This window comes from Danio rerio, chromosome 24, assembly GCF_052040795.2.
Source record: "Danio rerio strain M-AB ecotype USA chromosome 24, GRCz13ab, whole genome shotgun sequence".
Classification (NCBI taxonomy): Eukaryota; Metazoa; Chordata; class Actinopteri; order Cypriniformes; family Danionidae; genus Danio; species Danio rerio.
The window spans coordinates 17998016-18017882 of record NC_141044.1 but is presented as its reverse complement, the minus strand read 5'-3'; the positions used below and the strand labels follow the sequence as shown (position 1 = coordinate 18017882).

The following is a 19867-nucleotide window of genomic DNA, read 5'->3' as shown; positions in this document are numbered from 1 at the left end:
CAGCTCTACTTTCCTTTAGTGGTGGGCAAAGCGAGGCTTCGTGAAACACTGAAACAGTCGAAGCAAATGTGCCGAAGCTTCGAAACGTTTCGAAACCCCACTCTACAGTGACATCTAGTGGTCATTTTTTATGTATTGCACTGAAACAACTTAAGCAAAGTACAGTTGAACAAATTGAGGCATTAAACCCAACTGTGTACGTTCGATCCTTCAAGTTATATAGTACAGTGGTAAAGGTGTCAGACTTCCATGCGGGGTTAGAAGGTTTCGAAGCCAGATTGTCGCAGCTATTTTGAAATGCTTTAATACCAATTGGTAATGCTTTGCTCTTGTATCGTTTTGTTTCAACATTGGTGTAATATCCAAATGAACAATTTGTAAATAAATGTCTTGTTTTTGTCTTAAAACAGGGTTGTTGCTAGATCAAAAACGGTGGCCTGAAGTTATCAAGAATTATTTATATTATTCATTAAATTTCCCATTTATTGTATTTTATTAATGTCTACCCAAACCCTAAACCCAACCATACTGTAAAAATATTTATTATTGTTTTACAGTGTTACAAAAATGATGCTAAATTGATGGCGTAACTGCAGCTGTATCCTATTTAGGCTACACAAAACAGAAACATGATTAAAATACATAAAACCATGATTTCAGAGTATTTGTACAAGTCGGAATTCGAACCCAAAACCTCATGCAAAGCATAAAATCAATTAGCACACTCACAGTCCTCTAAGGCATATGAGACAGAGATTGTTTGTTGACCTTGGTAGACAAATGAGGATTCGCAAGGTCTCGAAACGTTTCTAAGCTGATCGATGCTTTGAATCGCTTTAGTCACGTGACTAGGTGTTTCGAAACACTTTAGTCACGTGACTTGGGTGCTTCGGGGGGCTATTCCAGAAAGCAGGTTATGTGACATACACGGGTAAGTTTGAGAGTAAGTAGGTGGATAACCTCAACTTTGGTTCCAAAATCGGAGGTAACTTCTGGGTATGTTAAGTAGCCATAGCAACTTACTCTCTGAAGATAACCTGCTCCGGAGCAGGTTATGTTCAGAGAGTAAGTTGCTATGTTCCAGAGTTTGTATGTTTCAGTGAGTTTACTGAGCATTGCGTGCTCTTTTGATGAGAATATTTATGGATGTGGACACACAGATACAAGTTTTTTCGTTGTGAGAGGGTTATAAGTGCATAGTTTTTTTCATAACCAAATTTATAATGTATTTAACAAACCTTTTTGAAATCAAATGTGACAAACCGCGGGTCTGCGCTTACCATAAAAAACATTCAGTGCAGCTCTTTGTATTCGCGTCAGGGCATTTTAGGCAACTGTACAATGTGGCAGTAGGACCACCTGTACAGTATGCCTGGCACTGAACTGTTTTTTAAACTTTTGTACAGTTCCTTGGTCATAAATCACTGCGTATCATTACACAGATGATTCAGAGCACGGGAATAGCGTAGTGGACAGTGCCTCGATAAAGAACAACGGAGCGCACAACGGAGCGAGTTTGAATCTCACTTACAGATCTTGTGTTTTTTCTCTTCTTCTGCACCCTCACATTTTTCTGTATAATATTATAAGTGGCAGCTTTGTCTTTTGTAGGAAAATATATCTTTAATTTAAGATGTAGGACGTCGTTCTTATATAAACATTCACGCACACACACCTACATTTTTTTTCAGGGTTTCTAAATGCTATTGTGTGCATTAATTGCAGCCGATTTTAAAGCTCCATCAGTCACTAAAGGACACTGATAATATAAAATTTGTCCAAAGTATAAGTGTGCAGGTACAACTTAATTTTCTATCCTTAATCTTTTGGTGTTTCAACTATTAAACTCATTACTGCTTCCACTTACCAGCTCATCACACACCCCACCTCATCACTATGTTGAGGCTAAATGGCTGATTTTCAGGAAGTAGTGATTCAAGTGTATAACACACAAATATAGTTAAAAAAAAAACTATAAAGCAAATGTTGCTCAACACAATGTTTATTTTTATTATACTTGTATTATAAAATAGAATCATTACTGGGCACTACATTGTTACTTGCTGGAGGACAAAAGATACCCTTTTCTGCCTTATACGATGACACCCTACCTGCAGCCTGACCCAGAGGAAATCTCAGTGACCCAAGCAGACAAAACAGATGGAAGAGTGCTAAAAAAATATAATTAGTCAAAAAACGATGTTTAATCAAATAGTTTGGTCTGTTCATTTCTTCATTTCCTGAAATAAAATGAATGATTTTGTACACTGCTTTATACACACACCTTTCAACGTGTAACATATTTTTCATATACATTTCTCACCTTAAGTTGATGCTCATGTGACTTTATCTTTGAAGATGGACCTTATACAGCTACTTTAGAATTTAAATATGTAGATAAAAGATTTTGTGATCCAAGAGTAATATTCAAATATGGAAAAGTGCAGAAAATTCTTACACTGCTTGTTAGTTGAGGCAGAAGGAACTTCGTCTGCATGCAAAATAAAAAGAACCTAAAGCTATCTGACAACAATCACTTACAACAGTGACAGAGTGTGTGGTTTAAGTCAAAAACTCAACCACTGAAAAGCCTTTATTATAGGACACAGCAGTTAGACAGGCCTCTTTCTATTAGCTGCATGACAGAAAGAATATTCTAGAGTGTTAAATAAAGAGCTCCAGTAATTAAATATTACCTTTTATGATAATGTTTCTGTGTTTAATGACTTGGACAGAGTTCTAGCTCCAGAAAGATTACAATTTCTATAAGCCTTATTAGTCAATACACATATTGTGGCCTTAAGAAATTAATGGCAAGAAAAATAAATGCATGAATGGTTACACAACATACTAAAAAAGAATGTTAAAGAGTAGTTTAATTTATCATTACAATAAAATGGAGGGTGGCATGTGTAATTTAATGAACTAATAAATTTTCTTATTTATTTTTATTTTCTTATCTATTTCTTATTCTATATTTCTTTCCTTCGTTGAAGCAGATGTGTAATCTCTGTGTTTAAAACCTCCAGCTCTGCCTCTGTAAAGTGCGTTGCCCTTTTTTTCTCACCGTGACTTTCTATGGTGACTCGTGAATTCGGCGATCTACTGAAAATGCCTTCAGGTGTGTGCCGTGCACGCGCATTAACCCGCGGTTATCTTCAGGAGGTTGATTTAACTAACTCTTGTCACCTGTTTTGGAACCAACATACTCGCGGTAAGCAGGTTTTGGGTAAATCAACCGAGAGTTTAGGTTTTAGCAGATGGTAAGTTAACCCAGCTTTCTGGAATACCCCTCGGATCATGCTTCGGTGCAGTGTTTCGAAACACTTGTGCTTCGGGATCTGTGTCGAAACATCAGTTTTACATCAGCCATCCCTACTTTCCTTGGCCTAATTTACAATGGTAAACGTTTGACTGTTAAGTTGCGGTTACACCAGAGTCTGAGTTTGCGAAATTCTGTCATACAGCTCTGCGAAAAGGGGCAAGATTAAACAAGATCATTAGACATAAAAAAATGTGAGGGATTGCTTTATGTTTTAAATTTCTGTCCAGAGAGGTAATGTTTTCATCCTCAAGTGATGCGATTTAACAGGTCAGAGTTCACCAAGCTTCTACTTTGCACTGCAGCTACCTGCCAAACTTGACGCATGACCTGCGTTTCCGGTCTGACGCATTCACGTGCCAATAATTGGAAGTCTATGGGAGGAAAAGCCCAGTGTGACCGCAGCTTTACTCCTTGTCAATTTTCGCAGGGAATTCGCATGCCACTTGCATCATTGCAGCACGTTTGTAATTTGTAATAATTTGTAGTCTTTTAAACAGCAACTTTATACTTAAAGAAATGGATTTATGTTAAATTAACATGTGAAGACAATAAGAGATTTAAGATTAAAACCTAAAGTTAGCACTAATACACTAATAGCTACACAATGCTAATAGTTTAAGAATAAAATATACATAATAATTAGAATTAGAAGCAATTGTTTGATTATTTATGTATAGATTTTTTATTATATAGTTTTCTATAATTTGAAGCAACATATAATGCAGCCTATACACCTAGCAGCAAGGAAACGTAATATTATTTTTCTTTTTACTAATAATTTATTGAGGATACATTATATTGATTACTGTTAATGAAGAGAAATAGTGACAATCATGATTTCCACAAAACAAGGCACAACTGTTATTAATATGCAAAAGCAAAATACTATGATTTTAATAACTATGACTGAAGTTATTAAACTTTTGCACATTTCCAAACTTTTCCAAGATTGAAGAAAAGTTACTTTCAAACAACACATTTCACCAATCTTTATTTTTGAAAGAGATTGAAAGGTTTTTCCATAAATACAAAAATAGCATATACAGTACTTCAGTTTAAATGAGATAATACATGTTGCAGGATTAGCATTTTAAATCAAATTGTGGTTAAATGAATGTATATAGTGAAAGTCCAGGGCGATCGGGAAGGAAAAGGAAAACATTACACACACATTCTAAAAGCACACTTAAGATCACATCCATTCATGTGAACTTTTTGAATACAAAAAATATATATTTATTGATTCCATTATGTGAACCTGATATATTAACAATTGCACAGAGATGACTTCATGCGCTCACCAAAGCACACAAACATTTTCACAAGGAAGTTCTGTTCGAATTTATCCCACATTTAACACGCGCACATACTTACACATACATGGAAGGTCTATTCCGGTTAGCAGAAACTGTTAATAAGGGCACTGTGATTTCAAATGCATCAGTGTATTACATTTAACCTGAAAAGCAATACAACACAGAGTTGGACTGGGTACAAATACACAAGTCATAACCATTAGCCACACTGTCCTTAATGGCTCTAGTTGATTGGGAAATATTGGACACTTACCAACAGACGGAATTAAGGCAATAACAACACATTAAAAGTGCTTCAGAGGGCTTTTTTGAAATTGTCATCACAAATAAATGAGGTTATAAATAAACCTGAAGCTAGACCTTTATATTGTAAAGAGATAGTCAGCTGAAAGGTAAAATTCTGTCATCATTTACTCACGTCTAAATGTCACTATTTGCTTTCTGATGTGGAATATGGAAGATATATTGAAAATTGTAAGTAACAAACATTCTATAATTTGATATAAGCAAACATTATTCAGTTTGGACAAATGGGGAAAGAGGTAATCATCCAAAGGTCCTTCAGATGACAAATTTGAAGAAAATTTGCATTACATATTATTCAATCTATACGTTTGTACCAAACCGTCTCTAAATGAATGCTGGTAACAAAATATTGCTAAATTTAGAAGGAAAGTTTTTAAGAAAATTGGTAACATTCTTCAATTTGTAAGAAAGTAGACACTCAAACATTCTTCAATTCATTAAAAAGCTGCCAATCAAATATTTTCAAGTGATGAAAGTTGTAAAAATTCTAATTCTGACTATAATTGGTAACCAAACATTGTCTGGAAAACAGATGAAATCCAAACACTCATAAATAACCACTGATCTTTTTTTTTTTAACAATTGTTGGTAACCATACATTATTCTGTTTGAAATAAATCTAACGGAAGAAAGCTGGTATCCAAACATTATTCAATTTTAAATTTTTGGAAGAAAATTAGTAACAAACCAAATTTTGTGGATTGAATCGGATAACTAATATTGCCCTTTGAAAGCATGCAACTAAAAATTTAGTTGGGAAACAAAAAAACTACAAGCTGGTAATACACATTATTTGATTTAGAAGTTGTTGTAACCAAACATTACACAGTTTGGATTAAAATTGGTAAAAAAAAACATGAATTTTATAAGAAACTTGGTATCCAAATAGTGCGTGTTATTCACCAAACAAACACATTTTGCATGAAATGTGCCTAAGGACATTTTCTTAATTAAATCATGATTTATCAAAAATGTTCATACTAAAATATATTTTAAATGTACATAAAATGTTAAAAGACAACTTGTATCACACTTACAAAAAAAACAAAAAAAAAACAAGTATGCCCAGGGCCTTATAAGCATGTATAAAAAACCCTACATACTAAATAGATACGTTATTTACTGCCTGGGTGAAAAGTAACAAGACATTAAAAAAAGGTAATAAACTATAATTAAAGGTGCTCATTTAGAAGATTTTAAATGCACTAACAAGAAGAACAAGTTTATCTGTGTACACAAGTGTTGTGAATTCTATTATTAGAGAATGAGTTCCATTCTCTAGGGGGGAAAATATGAAATAAAGTTTACAACGACTATAATGTTGGTAACCGAACATTATTCTGTTTAGAATCAAGTGGGTAACAAAACCTTTTTACTATGTGGAGGAACGTTTCCACAAAATACCTTTTGTGACCCATCAGAAAGACATTCAGAATGACAGGATGGTGATTAACCTGTTACCACTTCCACTGTATAAACACAAAGAAAGGACAAAAGTCAGAGCTTTTGGACAAACAAAATGCAATAAGGGCGAGTAAATAATGACAGAATAATGATTTTTGTGTGAACTATCGCTTTAACCTCTCCCTTTGGGACTTTATAGGGAAAAAATAAGGAAATGTGTCTACATCATTGTCTATGCAGAATGTGCTTGCCACCAATCGAGCCCCTAACTTATATAGTTCCTCAAGCAAGCACACGTAATCATTATTTTCCAACAGCAAAGAAACAATGTTTAAAATGTGGAAACAGCATGTGTGTGTGTCGTATGGCTAAGCGCTGTGTTGCAGGAGGAAATGAGCATAAGGCATGGGTGAACTGAAAGCACCGGTACACCAGCGTGGGCAGAGCAGTGCTCTACTTTGCTAAAAGATGGCGTCAAGCCAGTCTAATTTTTTTACACTGCATATTGTGCACTATTCAAATACTTTCATGCCGTAGGAGAACGAGCAAGATCCAACCTTTTGTCTTTATATAATTTGCTTGAGAAGACAAAAAAAAAAACCAAGATCTAAAGGGGCTAAAGCCTTTGCTTAGCCCTTGTTGTGTTTGTGTAGAGAGATAGAGAGGTCTAACTGGACCTTCCCTCTGACTGTGATGGGCTCTGGCTGTGGGTGTCTACTTGCTGATTGGCTGGAGAGGTGACGCTGGGTGTATAAGGGGGCGGGGCATCGCTAATTACACTGGAATCATTAGCATCTGGGATGGCGATGCTCAGGGAGGTGTCGGTGTCATCATTTTGAGCATATTCACTGTACGGAGGAGGCTTGAGGTCATTTGCTGCACAAAACAAAAGAGAGTACAATGATCATATAAGAGGTTTGGAATTGCAGAGAAAAAAAAAAACTGCATAATTTTTTTTGTTGTATTACAAAATATATCAGGTTAATTTAACAGGAAATTTCACTGGAAAATATTGCAACATTGTTCAGACATGATGGCATAATGTGATACTCCATATACTTTATACGACTTCATTTATTTAAAAAAAAAAGTCTAATACACAAAAATACAATAAATAAATGATACGTAAGGAAATAAGGAAACGTTATAAAGACTAAACCAAAATAGGCATCATTTACAATGAAAAAAACTTAATTATTTAAAAGGGCTGGGTATACTTTTAAGGATTCACTCGAATATATGTAATCAATATTTAACACATCTATAGTCATGCATTGGCACAGAGTTGGACCTCTTTCTTGACTTTTCGCAGAAACATCAACGTGTGCAGCTTGATATCACTTTGTTGCAGAGACGCTATTGGTTAAATGCTGGCAAAGTAGAACACGGAAGCAGCTTGAAGGAAAAGAGTGAGTATGTCTGTGGTCTGGAGGAATTATAAAGTTGATGATGACAACATTATAAAAGCAAAGTGTGAGATCTGTAAACGTGGGATTGCCTGCTGGGTGTTTTATGTTGAGGAGCTATTTGTTTTTATATTTGATTTTTAAATATTTACTGTTGCACTAAAGTCCAAAAGTGAAGAATTGATGTTATTTATTACTTGATTGTTCAAGTTGCCTCACAGAAGTGCTCTATTTGTTAACAGTTGTTAGATGTTAAAATAAGGCGAATTAAATAAAAAAATATCCTGGATCTGTTTCTTCAATCTTCTTTATTCTTTTTATATGTATTACAGAAGTATAGGATCGGGTTTCAGCATTGATGTATACTCAAAATCAAAATGACTCGAGGGCAAATAAACCTGATCAGGTTATCCCTAATTCAAACCTTTATATATACCCTAATTCAAAATAATATAATGATCAATGATATAATGACGAAGTATTGAAAACCATAAAAAAATTAACCAAATAGTTTATATTACTATAATAAAAGTAAATGTCAATGTAACTCAAATTACCAGTCTATTGTGAATGTGCAGAGATAGTCCTGCACATATGGATATGCTGATTATTTAATTAACTGACTGATTGAATAGACTGATTGACAAACAGATAAACAGCCTTACTTGGTTTAACTGAGGAAATCTCATATTTATATTGTTCATGTGTGCCTTTAGTTACATCAGCTAGTTTTATGTTTGACAACGTATATTTCAATTTAAAAAGAGAGATGTGCAGACATTTGTCTGAAAAATAATTAACCTTTTCTTTTAGTTGCATAAATCATATTGTACCTTGAGTTGAATAATTCACATAAAGTTAACTTACAAAAAAATAAATGAAAAAGTCATCAAACCAGATGTACTGGCGTCACCATTAGTGATTTTTTTAAGAAGAATTGTTTATTATTATTTTTTTCTGAGTTATTTTATTCTTCTGGTTTAAAAAGTAAAGTGGACCAAGGTTACAAAATGAGAGAGGCGGGTGAAATCAGAGAAGTGATTATCAGCAGTGGCTGGACAGCATGCGTTTATGTCAACAGTTTCTGAGCAATATGATCACTGTAATGCCATCTTTTGTATAATACAGCACAAAGTAAAATTCAAACGTCTTTTAAAAGCAATCTGTGCTTCTATTCAGCCCATCCTGTTCACATTTGCATTGTTGTACTTTTGATGTTTCCCTGTTCCAGTAACACGGGCATTTGTTTTTCATTTTCCTACCATGTGGTCAGAGCTGGCGGTATATATATATATATATATATATATATATATATATATATATATATATATATATATATATATATATATATATGAAAATGATCTTTAAATAAATGTTCAATACTTTCTGCCATAAAAAAGATCCATGTAGTGTATTTTCGGTCAAAAACAAAGTTTTAAGAGGTAGAAAACTTTACTTGCAGTATAAACAATGAAACCTTTTAAAGACGTATCAGTTAAATGTTTTTTTTTTTAAATCTAAATATTCTTCTAAACATTGTCATAAACAAAAATATGCTTAGATTGCATTTAAGGCTACATATTGAAATTCAGTGCAAACCAGTAATTTGATCTTTAACAACAAACTTAATTCTAAACGAAAAAAACGAAAAAAAAAAAAAAAACCAACAAAAGAAACAGTTGACAAAATGCACACACTCTACATTTAGAAATGGGGGGTGGGGGGGTTTCCATTATCACTCAAATATCAAGAAGCCATGGAAATGCTGAATGATGTGTGCACTGAAGGTTGCCAAAAACCACATCCTGCCCTTCAGATATCACATTTCACTCTTCTGGGTCAAAGGAAACATAGTATATGCATGTTAAATCTTCAATCTCAGGTCTCACCCTAGGGTTTTTTTCAGAGACCTATGAGTTCCATGCTGAAATTTAACAGTCATAAACTCCCGGGACCTTGTTAGCAATAATGAGCGCACAAAAATACAAAGAAAAAAGGGGAAATGCAGCAATAGCTCTGTTTGCATTTACTTATTTTTATGCACATTTTGGCAATATCGTTAAAAAAAAGAAAAGGCTTGACGGAAACACTAATATGCTCGGTGTTTGAAACCCTGCATACAAATTTGTATCCATACAACTGAGTACAATAAACTTCTAATCTGATATGAAAATAATTAATTCATTCATAATAATTAATCACACTTTTAACGCCATTTGAAGCAGTCCATTTTGCTGTAAAGACTTGTGCGTCCACCTTTACGCTTCTCTCCTGACCTTGAAAATTTAATTGGCTGAATTATAGGAAAGCTGAATTAAGATTGTGTGTAGGGTTGAATCGAAATCGCATCCTTTTTCAATTAATCATGCAGCCCTATCAGGAAAAGACAATGTTGTTCTCTTCGACTTTTTATGTAATTTTTCTTTTTTGTAATATGTTTAGCGCACAAGTCTAATTCGCAAAGAAACATTAGCAATACTGTTAGCAATAATGAGGACACAAACTGCAAAGAAAAAACTAGGAAATGCAGCAATGACAAAATAATAGAGCCAAAATCGGCAATTTGCTGCCAATCCACACAAAAACTAGATTTAAACTAGAAGTAAACCTGAAGTAAACCTGACGCAAAGAGCTTGGATAGCCAAAATCAATCCAACATTTTCCATGTCTTAACGTCAGTTGCTGGCAGCTGGTGCACATAAACGTCCTTCTCAGTGTGTCAGTTACAAAACCTGCCAATTAAGACGCATCGGTCTAATTTGGGATGGCTGATGTCCGCAGGCCCACTCTCCAACTGTTGCTCCCTCTTGTCATAAAACTGTCCCCTGTTAACCATTTACAGAGCATACAGCATCGTGGGTGAAAAAGCACAAGACTTTCCCTAGAGAGATGTTAATGTTACTGTTTTTTTCAAATTATGGTAAACTGAAGAGAAGTGTTTAACCCTATAGGTTTAACAGTCTGTTCTTCATACCATATATGTATATATTCTTAGTGATTTTCTTGTAAACATCTCTACCGTTGCTGTATTAGCTTCTCGTGAAGAGAATTTCTGAAGGGGTAAACGCAGACTGTGACATGCTAGTGTAAGAGCTCAGAGTTCAACAAACATTTAATCATTTACATTCCAACTGCATGGAGTGATGCTTGGAAATGCACTTTCAGAGATGATTTTTAAAATGTGACACTTGTATGATGTAGTGATACTGGGATTACATACAAACAAACGCACAAAGCTGAAGATATGGCTAAATCAAAACACTAATCATGTGCGGCTAGAAAATGATTAGCAGAAAACTCCTCTTGTCAGTGTTTATGGTTAACTTTTCTGAAACATTCCAATGAATCCCTGGAAATCTATTACCATATACCAAGAATAAAACTCCCCCTTTAAAAGAAAGCAAAACATTAAAGCTTATCCTGAAAATGTATATATATGTATATATATGTATGTATACACACACACACACACATACACACACACACACACACACACACACACACACACACACACACACACACACACACACACACACACACACACACACACACACACACACACATATTTGGCTGCCTGCCTCAGGAAGAAGATCTCATGTAACATTTGTGAGAAATACTACAGTAAGAACTTTAACAATGAGTATTTGATGCATCTGTTGTGGAGTTGCAACGATGAGTCACAATGTCATTACAAAGTTCACACACACACACAGAGACACAGACAGACAGACACAGAGACAGACAGACAGACGCACACGCACACACACACACACACACACAGTTTTGCTTTGCACTGTTTTTGCATGCAAATGTGACCGGATACAGGTCAATATCCACTGCTGTATGGATATCTGTTATGTCAATGTACAAAATAAACCTGATTTAACGTTCACTAACCAGGATTGAAGCATCTTCTTTTATAATTGTTCTGACAGGTGGGTGTGGTGATGAAGTAAAGCTGAAGTGAATCGCTGTAATTCATTACAAACACCCACAGTTTTAAAACATTTTAAACTTGTAAAACTCACTCTTTATCACATTTAATGACAACTGATGATCTTAGCAAACTGACCTTTTATTGCCGGTTGCTTTGCGCACGCCCTGTCTTGTTGATATGATTATACGCTCCAAGTCCCAAATTACTGTTATTTAAATGTACTCACATCTTACATGTGTCTTTTTAAATTATATTTACTGTAATTTCATGCAATGCTAACTCATAGAATATTAATCTCCAAGTATTTCATCTTCTACCATTGTTTGAGCAAAGGGCAAAGATAAAATAAATAAATAAATATAAATTTTTATTATATATTTAGTAACAAATTATCATAAAAGCAACATTTAAAAACAAGACATTTTAAAAGTATTTTCAAGGTTTTTTTAACAACTGTATGAACCATGTTAATTTAATTTAGATGGTGTTTAATGTCGTCATGTAAAGGCACATCAGTTTTTTGTTTCAGTGCAGACTAGGGTGAAGTCAAACAATGAGTCACTCTTACCTCCAGACACCGCCTCATATGGAGGAGGCATGTCCAGATGAGAAAGCGAGGAAGATGGTGGCAGAGAGGCAGAGGGTTCACCCACCGAGCCGTCGTCCTGAACTCCGTACCAATTGGGCCAGATTGATGTCTGTGGAGCAGAGCAGGAGAGGGAGTTAAACACCCACAATAAGACGGAAATCAAATGCATCACAACACAAGCAGCATCTGAGGTTGACAACTGCACTTAAACGACTTTAAATACATGTGCCAGTGAAACCAGATATGGTGGAAGCTTGCTTCAGCATGTTTTAACATGGTAGAATTGTGAAATCTCCTGCCCAGATCTAAATATTACCTACAAGGACTAGATACAATGCATATGGATAATAGACCCAATGTTATCTCAGTTTCAATAAGATGAAACCCTATTTTTGTGTCAAATGCAGATGAAAAGTTTTAGTTTTGCTCTTTATGGTCTGGTATTTCCCTTTTTGATTACACTTATGCTCAACAAGGCGTCTGATTAGCATATAACATGTTTCTGTTTAACCATTATGAGATATATCTCAACGTTCTCCTTACAACTGACCTTAAAAGGTAAACTGTATTACAAAACCATAGCACGAATGACAAAACTATTGGCATTTACATATGTAAGCAGGGCAAAAGTTTATCATATTTTGAACTACTTGTTGTCAAATTGAGGGCATTTCCTGTGTGGAGAAGCAACAGGCAGTTTGGGTTTTCTAAAAATAAGCATGCATACCGTTTTCACCACGTCAAAACAAGCAACTAGAGAAAGTCTAACAATCGTTGAACAAGTAATTGAGAAAAGATCCGTTAATTAACAATGGTCGGTATCAAGTGATTCACATGCATTTATAGTTTAGAATTGCATAATAGGACCTTGATTTAGCCCAAACTTTAAATCTGTCATTGACATTTTTAGTAGTTTTAAAAAAAGCTGTGGCAAATAAAAAGTTTCTGCAAGTCTCAAAACGAATCACGATTCACTCTTGAATTGATTCGGAGATTAATCTTTAACAGCAGATGGTGCTCTAGGCTAGTTTGTAACTGCACACTTAAATTCTCATGACGTGCATTTGTGTCAGTCTCATAAAATTAATGTAAACAGCTCTCTATGAACACTCTTGTAATTTGTGTAAACCTTTCACCTTTCACTTAAATACCAATTTAGTAAAAATAAGTTTAGGCTCAGGATATATTTGTAAATTCATGTTAACATAACATGATTAGTTCCTGATTTGTAAACGTAGGGTGTCTTGTGTAGTGTGCCACAGCGCATGACAATCGATGTTTTGTTTGCGATGATTCATGACGTCATTGCAGAAATCTAACATGTTTAATATTGCCCTGTCATCCATGAAGCAATCTGTCACATGGGTGGAACTGACCAATAGGAGCGCATAATCTATTTTGTACACAATTTTTAAAATGGCAAAATCAAAGAGAGAGGACTGCTTCCATGAAATAGAATAAAGCTTTGTGGAGTTACATGTTATCACAGAACTACCATGATGATGACAGAAAAAAAGATAAACGTAGGCAATTACCAGGTAAACTAACAAATCACACAATTACAGAGACATTTGTAATTTATTTGACCTATTGATGACAGAATGCAGTTTGCAGACATTATGCAATGTATGAACTTGAAGCAACCTGTAGTCTGGCATATTTGTTGTACATACAATATCATGATTTTATCTACAAAAATCTTATGATCCGACACAGTGATTGTAGTAACAGACAATAAAAATATGTGTAATCTGAATGGTGCTTTAGGAGTTAAAAATATGACAGTTTGTAAACATACAGCGCCATCTGTTATTAAAAACTATTATCAGAATTGATTCAAGAGAGAATAGTGGTCCATTAATAAAAAAAATAAATAAAAAATAATCACAGAATCAACTTTTCAGACAATTTTTCAAGACAGTTCCAGTCTAAAACAATATAGCATATAAAAACATCTACAAACATTATCGTTTGATTTCCAGTTACTTAATTACGAAACATAATTCTGTTGGTATTAATAAAAATGCATTTTGCCAAAAAGTGTATATTTACTTTATCAAATTTTGAAAACATGGTTACACTTAGAACCGTGAGAACTAAAATTTTCTGAAACCTATTAATATTATTTAATGGCAGAAACATAAGCCGTTTCTACATATTTACCTTTAAAACCTCTGCTTGCAAAGCAAGAATATAGCCGTGACTATGATGAGATATTAAAATCAAAAGAAACAGATGCGAGTTTATTTTTTACCAAAAAAAGAATATTAAAATAGAAACATAGTTGAATAGCAAAGCTTTTTGATTTGATATAGTCTTCAAAACTTGTGCTACAAATGGCTTCCAGATGCCTTTCTGAAAATAAGACGCTTTCATTTAGAAACAAAGGGCTTTTTCTGAATTTAAAATGCAGCATTCAGAACAATTTAGAGCTACATTCCACACTTCAGAGTCTGTTAAGGAACTCTCATTTATAATGCATTCACAGATAGCATAACATGACTGAACGAAGAATACTCTTTAGTTAAACTGCCATAAAAATACAATAACATTCCTAAAAGCTTTTGCCAGGACTGTCATGGCTCTTAGTTCTGGGTCCCACTCTTCTTCTCCTTCTTCAGCCTTTTTCGCAAGCACTAGCTAGTTTTGACAAGTGCTCAGCACCAACAAGGGAAATGATTCTCCTTAACAGAAAATGCATTTAGTGGATTGTGCAAATCACACAAACATGAGGCATGACATTCTGCACTCAGTTTAGTTTAACAAGTGCCTTTAAGCTTGAGCTGCAAAGCAGCAAGGTTAAAATTGTGTTGTGAAACCCTGAAAGTGGAAGTTTATCAAAAACCCTCCCTGTAGATAAATGACATATGCAGAACATGCACTCACACCGAAAATGTCAAAATGCTACATTTCCACTGAAAGCACACTTACATTCAGATAAAAACCTACAAACTGAAATCCATGAGCTAATGCATTTCCTGTGTTCAGATATCTTAAGATTACCCTAAAAAGCCTAATCAATCTTTGTGCATTATTTCTAAAATGTAACAATTTTACAGTTTTACAGTTAATTAATCTGTAATTAACTTTTGTAACTACATTTGTGAATACACTGTTGACCATCCCTTACACCTTAACCCACCCTTAAACCTACCCATACCACCAAACCTGCTCATTACTTAACCTCTATCCCAACTTAAAAGCACCACAAGTGTTCTCAAAAACATTATAAACACAGTAAGTACATTGTATTTATTTTTTGATGCAAGTACATAGAAGTTAAGGACACATAATATAAAGTGGGACTGTAGTTTGTATTATTTAGTTGAAATATACTAATAAATAATTACAAATACATATATTTAAAATATATTAAATGTACATTACCTTTGATTTTACATCTAATGCATTTATTTAATGAATTAACATCATTTTAAATTACATGGTTAAAAAAAAATTACAATAAATAATAATGTATGTTCATACTGACGAAGCAGTCAAAGGTTACATTTTTAGTGCTTAACCACAACATCCGCTTTCCTCCACAAGTGCTAAAGTGAAAAAAGATGAAGTGTCATATTATATCAGCATGCATGTCTGTTATTACCTACTCAAGTCTTTAATAAAATGGCAACATAACTGTATAGACGTTAAAATATAGTTCACCCCATATATATAAACACACACACACACACACATATATATATATATATATATTCTTTTTTTGTTTACATTTTTTTTTCACCATTTATTCACACTCCCCTGGTTCTAAGATTTTATGAATTTATGGGAAAAAAAAAACAGTTACATATTCTTGAAAACTTTAGGGAAAAAACAGCAATTGATATCCCTGATATCCTAGGACAAAAAATATTACGGAAGTCAAAGAAAGAAAGAAACTCAATAGTTTCCAAAATGTTTGAAACAAGTGTAGAAAAAAATGACAGAATTTACTTTTTTTTTTTGTGAACTACCCCTTTAACATAACATGATACACTTTGGTCTACCTTATTGTGCACCGAACAGTATACGCACACTGTATTACACAGGAAGCTAAAGTATGTCATGTTTCCAAAAGTGTGATTATATCAGCAGCAATTGACACAAAGCCAGGAGAGCCACTCCTTAAAAAAAGGATGTGATTGAACTGAGCATGTAGTTTACTCACATTTTGTCTCTCACAGATTTGATGAAGGTATGCTCGTCCTCCCACAATGACTATCTGAGCATTTCGGGGATTACTGAGGTACGCAGCAAGCTGCCTTTGCCTTGAGCGATACCAGCAGATGTAGAAAAAGATCTTAATCATAATAAATATTATGACGACTCTGAAACAAGATAAAGAGCAAGTTTAAAGTCTCAATAATACAAGGATATCAGAGAACAGGATTATTACATCAAGATCCTGAAATACTATAAACAAAATTACTTAAATAGAAGTTAAAAAAATTTAAATCATAGCTAATGCATTCTTAAAGGAAACTGCAGGTTTTTGTCAAGTTCAGTTTGATAGCTTATTGATAGCATAAATAGATCAGACAAAGTGAGGTCTAATAATTATTTTAACTCTGAAAAGTTTTAAATTTAAGATGGAGTCTGCGAAAGTCCCTGAAATCTGAAAAACTGTTTATGTAACTAAAAACTGTTTATGTCTAGCATGTTGCTATCCTACTATGTTTTAACGTGTTGTTAACACGAACTAACATGTGAACATGTTTTTAGCAGGGTTAGCACATTACTAACATAAATATTGATCTTATGTTTTTACCATGCTAACAAAAAGTATAACAGGCTAGTTCTATAATTTATTGATATGCAATTACTTGGTTAATAATGGTTAATTAATTAGGAAGATGAATGACTTTTGGTATGTTTGTACCAAGTTTACACTAATTGACAACATTTTAGCTATATGTTAACATGAGTTACCATGTTTACATGTTATATAAACATGTGTATATTTACTCATATTGTTACCATTAATTAGCCTGACAAATCTAGGTATAAATTTTTATTTAACTCTTTAAAGGTGAAGTCTGAGAAAGCCAGTAAAATGTTAATAGTTTATTTGCAACTATGCTTTAACGGATTTAACATGAAATAACATGTTAATAACTTGTTTATAGCATGGTTGACACATTGCTATATGTTAAAACATATTACATTGTTTACACAATGTATAAACGCGTGTACTAACTCATAATGCTAACATAAATTAGCATGTTGCTAAAATATTTCAAACATTCTCAACTTTTATAAAAATGCTGTTAACGTGTTGTTGACATGTTCAACAGTCTAGTTCCACTGTTTAGTTTTTTTGCTGTTCCTAACATGTTTATATCATAGTTAACAAATTACTAATATGAAGGACGTGTTGTTAACATGGTTCTACCACACAACCAATTTCTTATATATTTGTTTAGCTATTGGTCAGCAGTGTGCTAACATAACTTGCATTGTTGATAATGTTTCTAATATGTTTGCAACTCATGGCATACATATCAGCGCAGAATGCAAGCATAAATTAACATGTTGTGAAGATATTTTTAACAAATGTAACACGTCTAACATGTTTTAAAATGCAGATAATGGGTTTAAAAGGCTAGTTCTATGGTTTAATGACAAATTACTAATTTAAATAGTTGTAGATAAATTGTTTTAACGTGTTGCTAACTTGCTAGCATAAATTATTATGTTTAAAACAATGATCGACATGTTATTAAGCACTATTAAACATGCGTCAAACACAATTCTAAAGTAATTAATGAATGGCTATCATGTTGCTATCAGCTCTATCCTCTCTTATGAGCTAATATGATGTAACTATCATTTTGCTTAAATGTTGCTAACATGCTTTAACAGACCATGAATAATTGACAAATTTGAACATATTATAACCAAGTAAAACGTTTTTTAAGTGTTGTTGCTATATTTTGCTAGTGACAGATAAAGCAAAGTCAGATGGCCTTGAATTAGGTGGATGGTGGTTAAATACATTTAAAGATTTGAATTTTCAAAAATTTTGATACTCTTTTCTTGATATGGATTTTCAGAAACGTGTTCATGTGCATTACAAAAACAGTAAATCTGATTAGTTATCTAAAGCATAGAGAGTCAGAAAAGTCTAAATATCTGACTCAATTTTGAGTATTATAGGTTGAAATTAGGGAGACAAATCTAGACTGAGGGAGTAGGAAAAAAAAAAAAAACAGTATCATCACAATTCCCTAAAACTTACATGTACCAGTACAGCTCCATGCTTCTCACCAGTTGGTATCAATTACCATAATCAACTTCCAAGCTGTCAAACTGGAAAAAAATAAACAATAACAAGAGTATGGCAAGATCTGCTTTAAGAAATGTCAATTGAGAGCGAAACAATCTTGATTTTCTCATAACTATAACAATCATCCAACCCGCATATGAACAATACCCCTAAAGGTCATTTGATCTCAAGTTTAAAAGCTCAGATTCCTAGTCACGCTAAAAATACAGACAACACAACAGACTTTAAAACTATCAAAGAGAGCTGGGTTACTGTTATATAAACAAAAACTGAACATAATCTCTCCAGAGCACATGCGCGATTAAACAACATAAACACCACACGGGAACGACAAACGTTTAAATTAATAGTGATTTATTACGGTGAACTTGATTTGTAATCGTACACTTTTCATCAAGAGAACAAACTCACCTTGTAAACGCGTTTTAAGTAGCGTTATAATCCACTTTTACACAGCTTAGCGAGGCATCTGCACTTTAAGAGGAAGTTGCTTTGCTAATGGGCTACAAAATAAATTCACCTTCAAAAAATACAAACGTGGACCTCTGAGTGTATTTTTTCTAGGAGATTTTCGTCTGTGATTGTCCGAAGGCAGAATCTGACTCCTCTGACTGTGAGTAAATGCTAATACTTCAGTCTCAAATGGTTACCGAGAAATGTTGGGTGCTGTGTGCTTTTTCCATGAGCAAACGAAGGGGGTTTTGTTGCAGTTCTGCTGTTGTCTCACAAGGCGTCTGTACTTCCGTGGAGTCTTGGGAGAAGAACGTCAAATTAAAAGTCCGTTAACGGTTTACTATAAATATGGCTTTATAAAGCTTATAGAACTAATAAGTGCGGTGATTATTTATTTTATTTATTTATTGCGTTAAATAGAATACTGATGTTTTAATTTCAGAATTAATATGTCAAAAATGTTGGACATTAAATAAAAATACACACAATAAAAACATTTAAAATTAAATTAAAACATTTTAAATAAAATAATACTATTTATATATTTTAAATAATTAAATAACGGCACAAAATTGAACTGATAACGAACTTATATTATCTATAACTATCATATATATTATTGAACATATATCTAATTTGCCAAATAATGCTATATGCAACAGACAAAATTTGTACATGCTTTATGTTAACATAATATAAAAAATACTATTAATAATAAAAACGTTTTCTTCTGCTCAGTGTTTTAAGTAATTGTCATTTTAAAAATGAATATTTTCCTGATTAAAATTATTTACATTTTAATTTTTTTTTACCTCAGGTAAAATGTATTTCCATCGATGTTAGTT

At 33.5% G+C, this 19867-nt stretch overlaps 1 protein-coding gene and 1 long non-coding RNA gene across 2 annotated transcripts; one reads left to right on the top strand and one right to left on the bottom strand.

Moving 5' to 3' along the window:
* Window positions 1–892: 892 nt before the first annotated feature.
* Window positions 893–2827, top strand: LOC147838007 (uncharacterized). The gene is made up of 2 exons (XR_015524871.1): window positions 893–1005; window positions 1071–2827. It is a non-coding gene; the product is annotated as an uncharacterized LOC147838007 (long non-coding RNA).
* A 1462-nt stretch (window positions 2828–4289) lies between these two features.
* Window positions 4290–19283, bottom strand: si:dkey-118j18.2. The gene is made up of 5 exons (XM_087309378.1): window positions 18981–19283; window positions 18522–18592; window positions 16452–16611; window positions 12263–12392; window positions 4290–7227 (listed from the first exon to the last, which is right to left on the bottom strand). Exons 2-5 carry the CDS (start codon window positions 18539–18541, stop codon window positions 7019–7021), a joined length of 519 nt encoding a protein of 172 aa, XP_087165504.1. The 5' UTR covers window positions 18542–18592; window positions 18981–19283; the 3' UTR covers window positions 4290–7018.
* Between the last annotated feature and the right edge of the window lie 584 nt (window positions 19284–19867).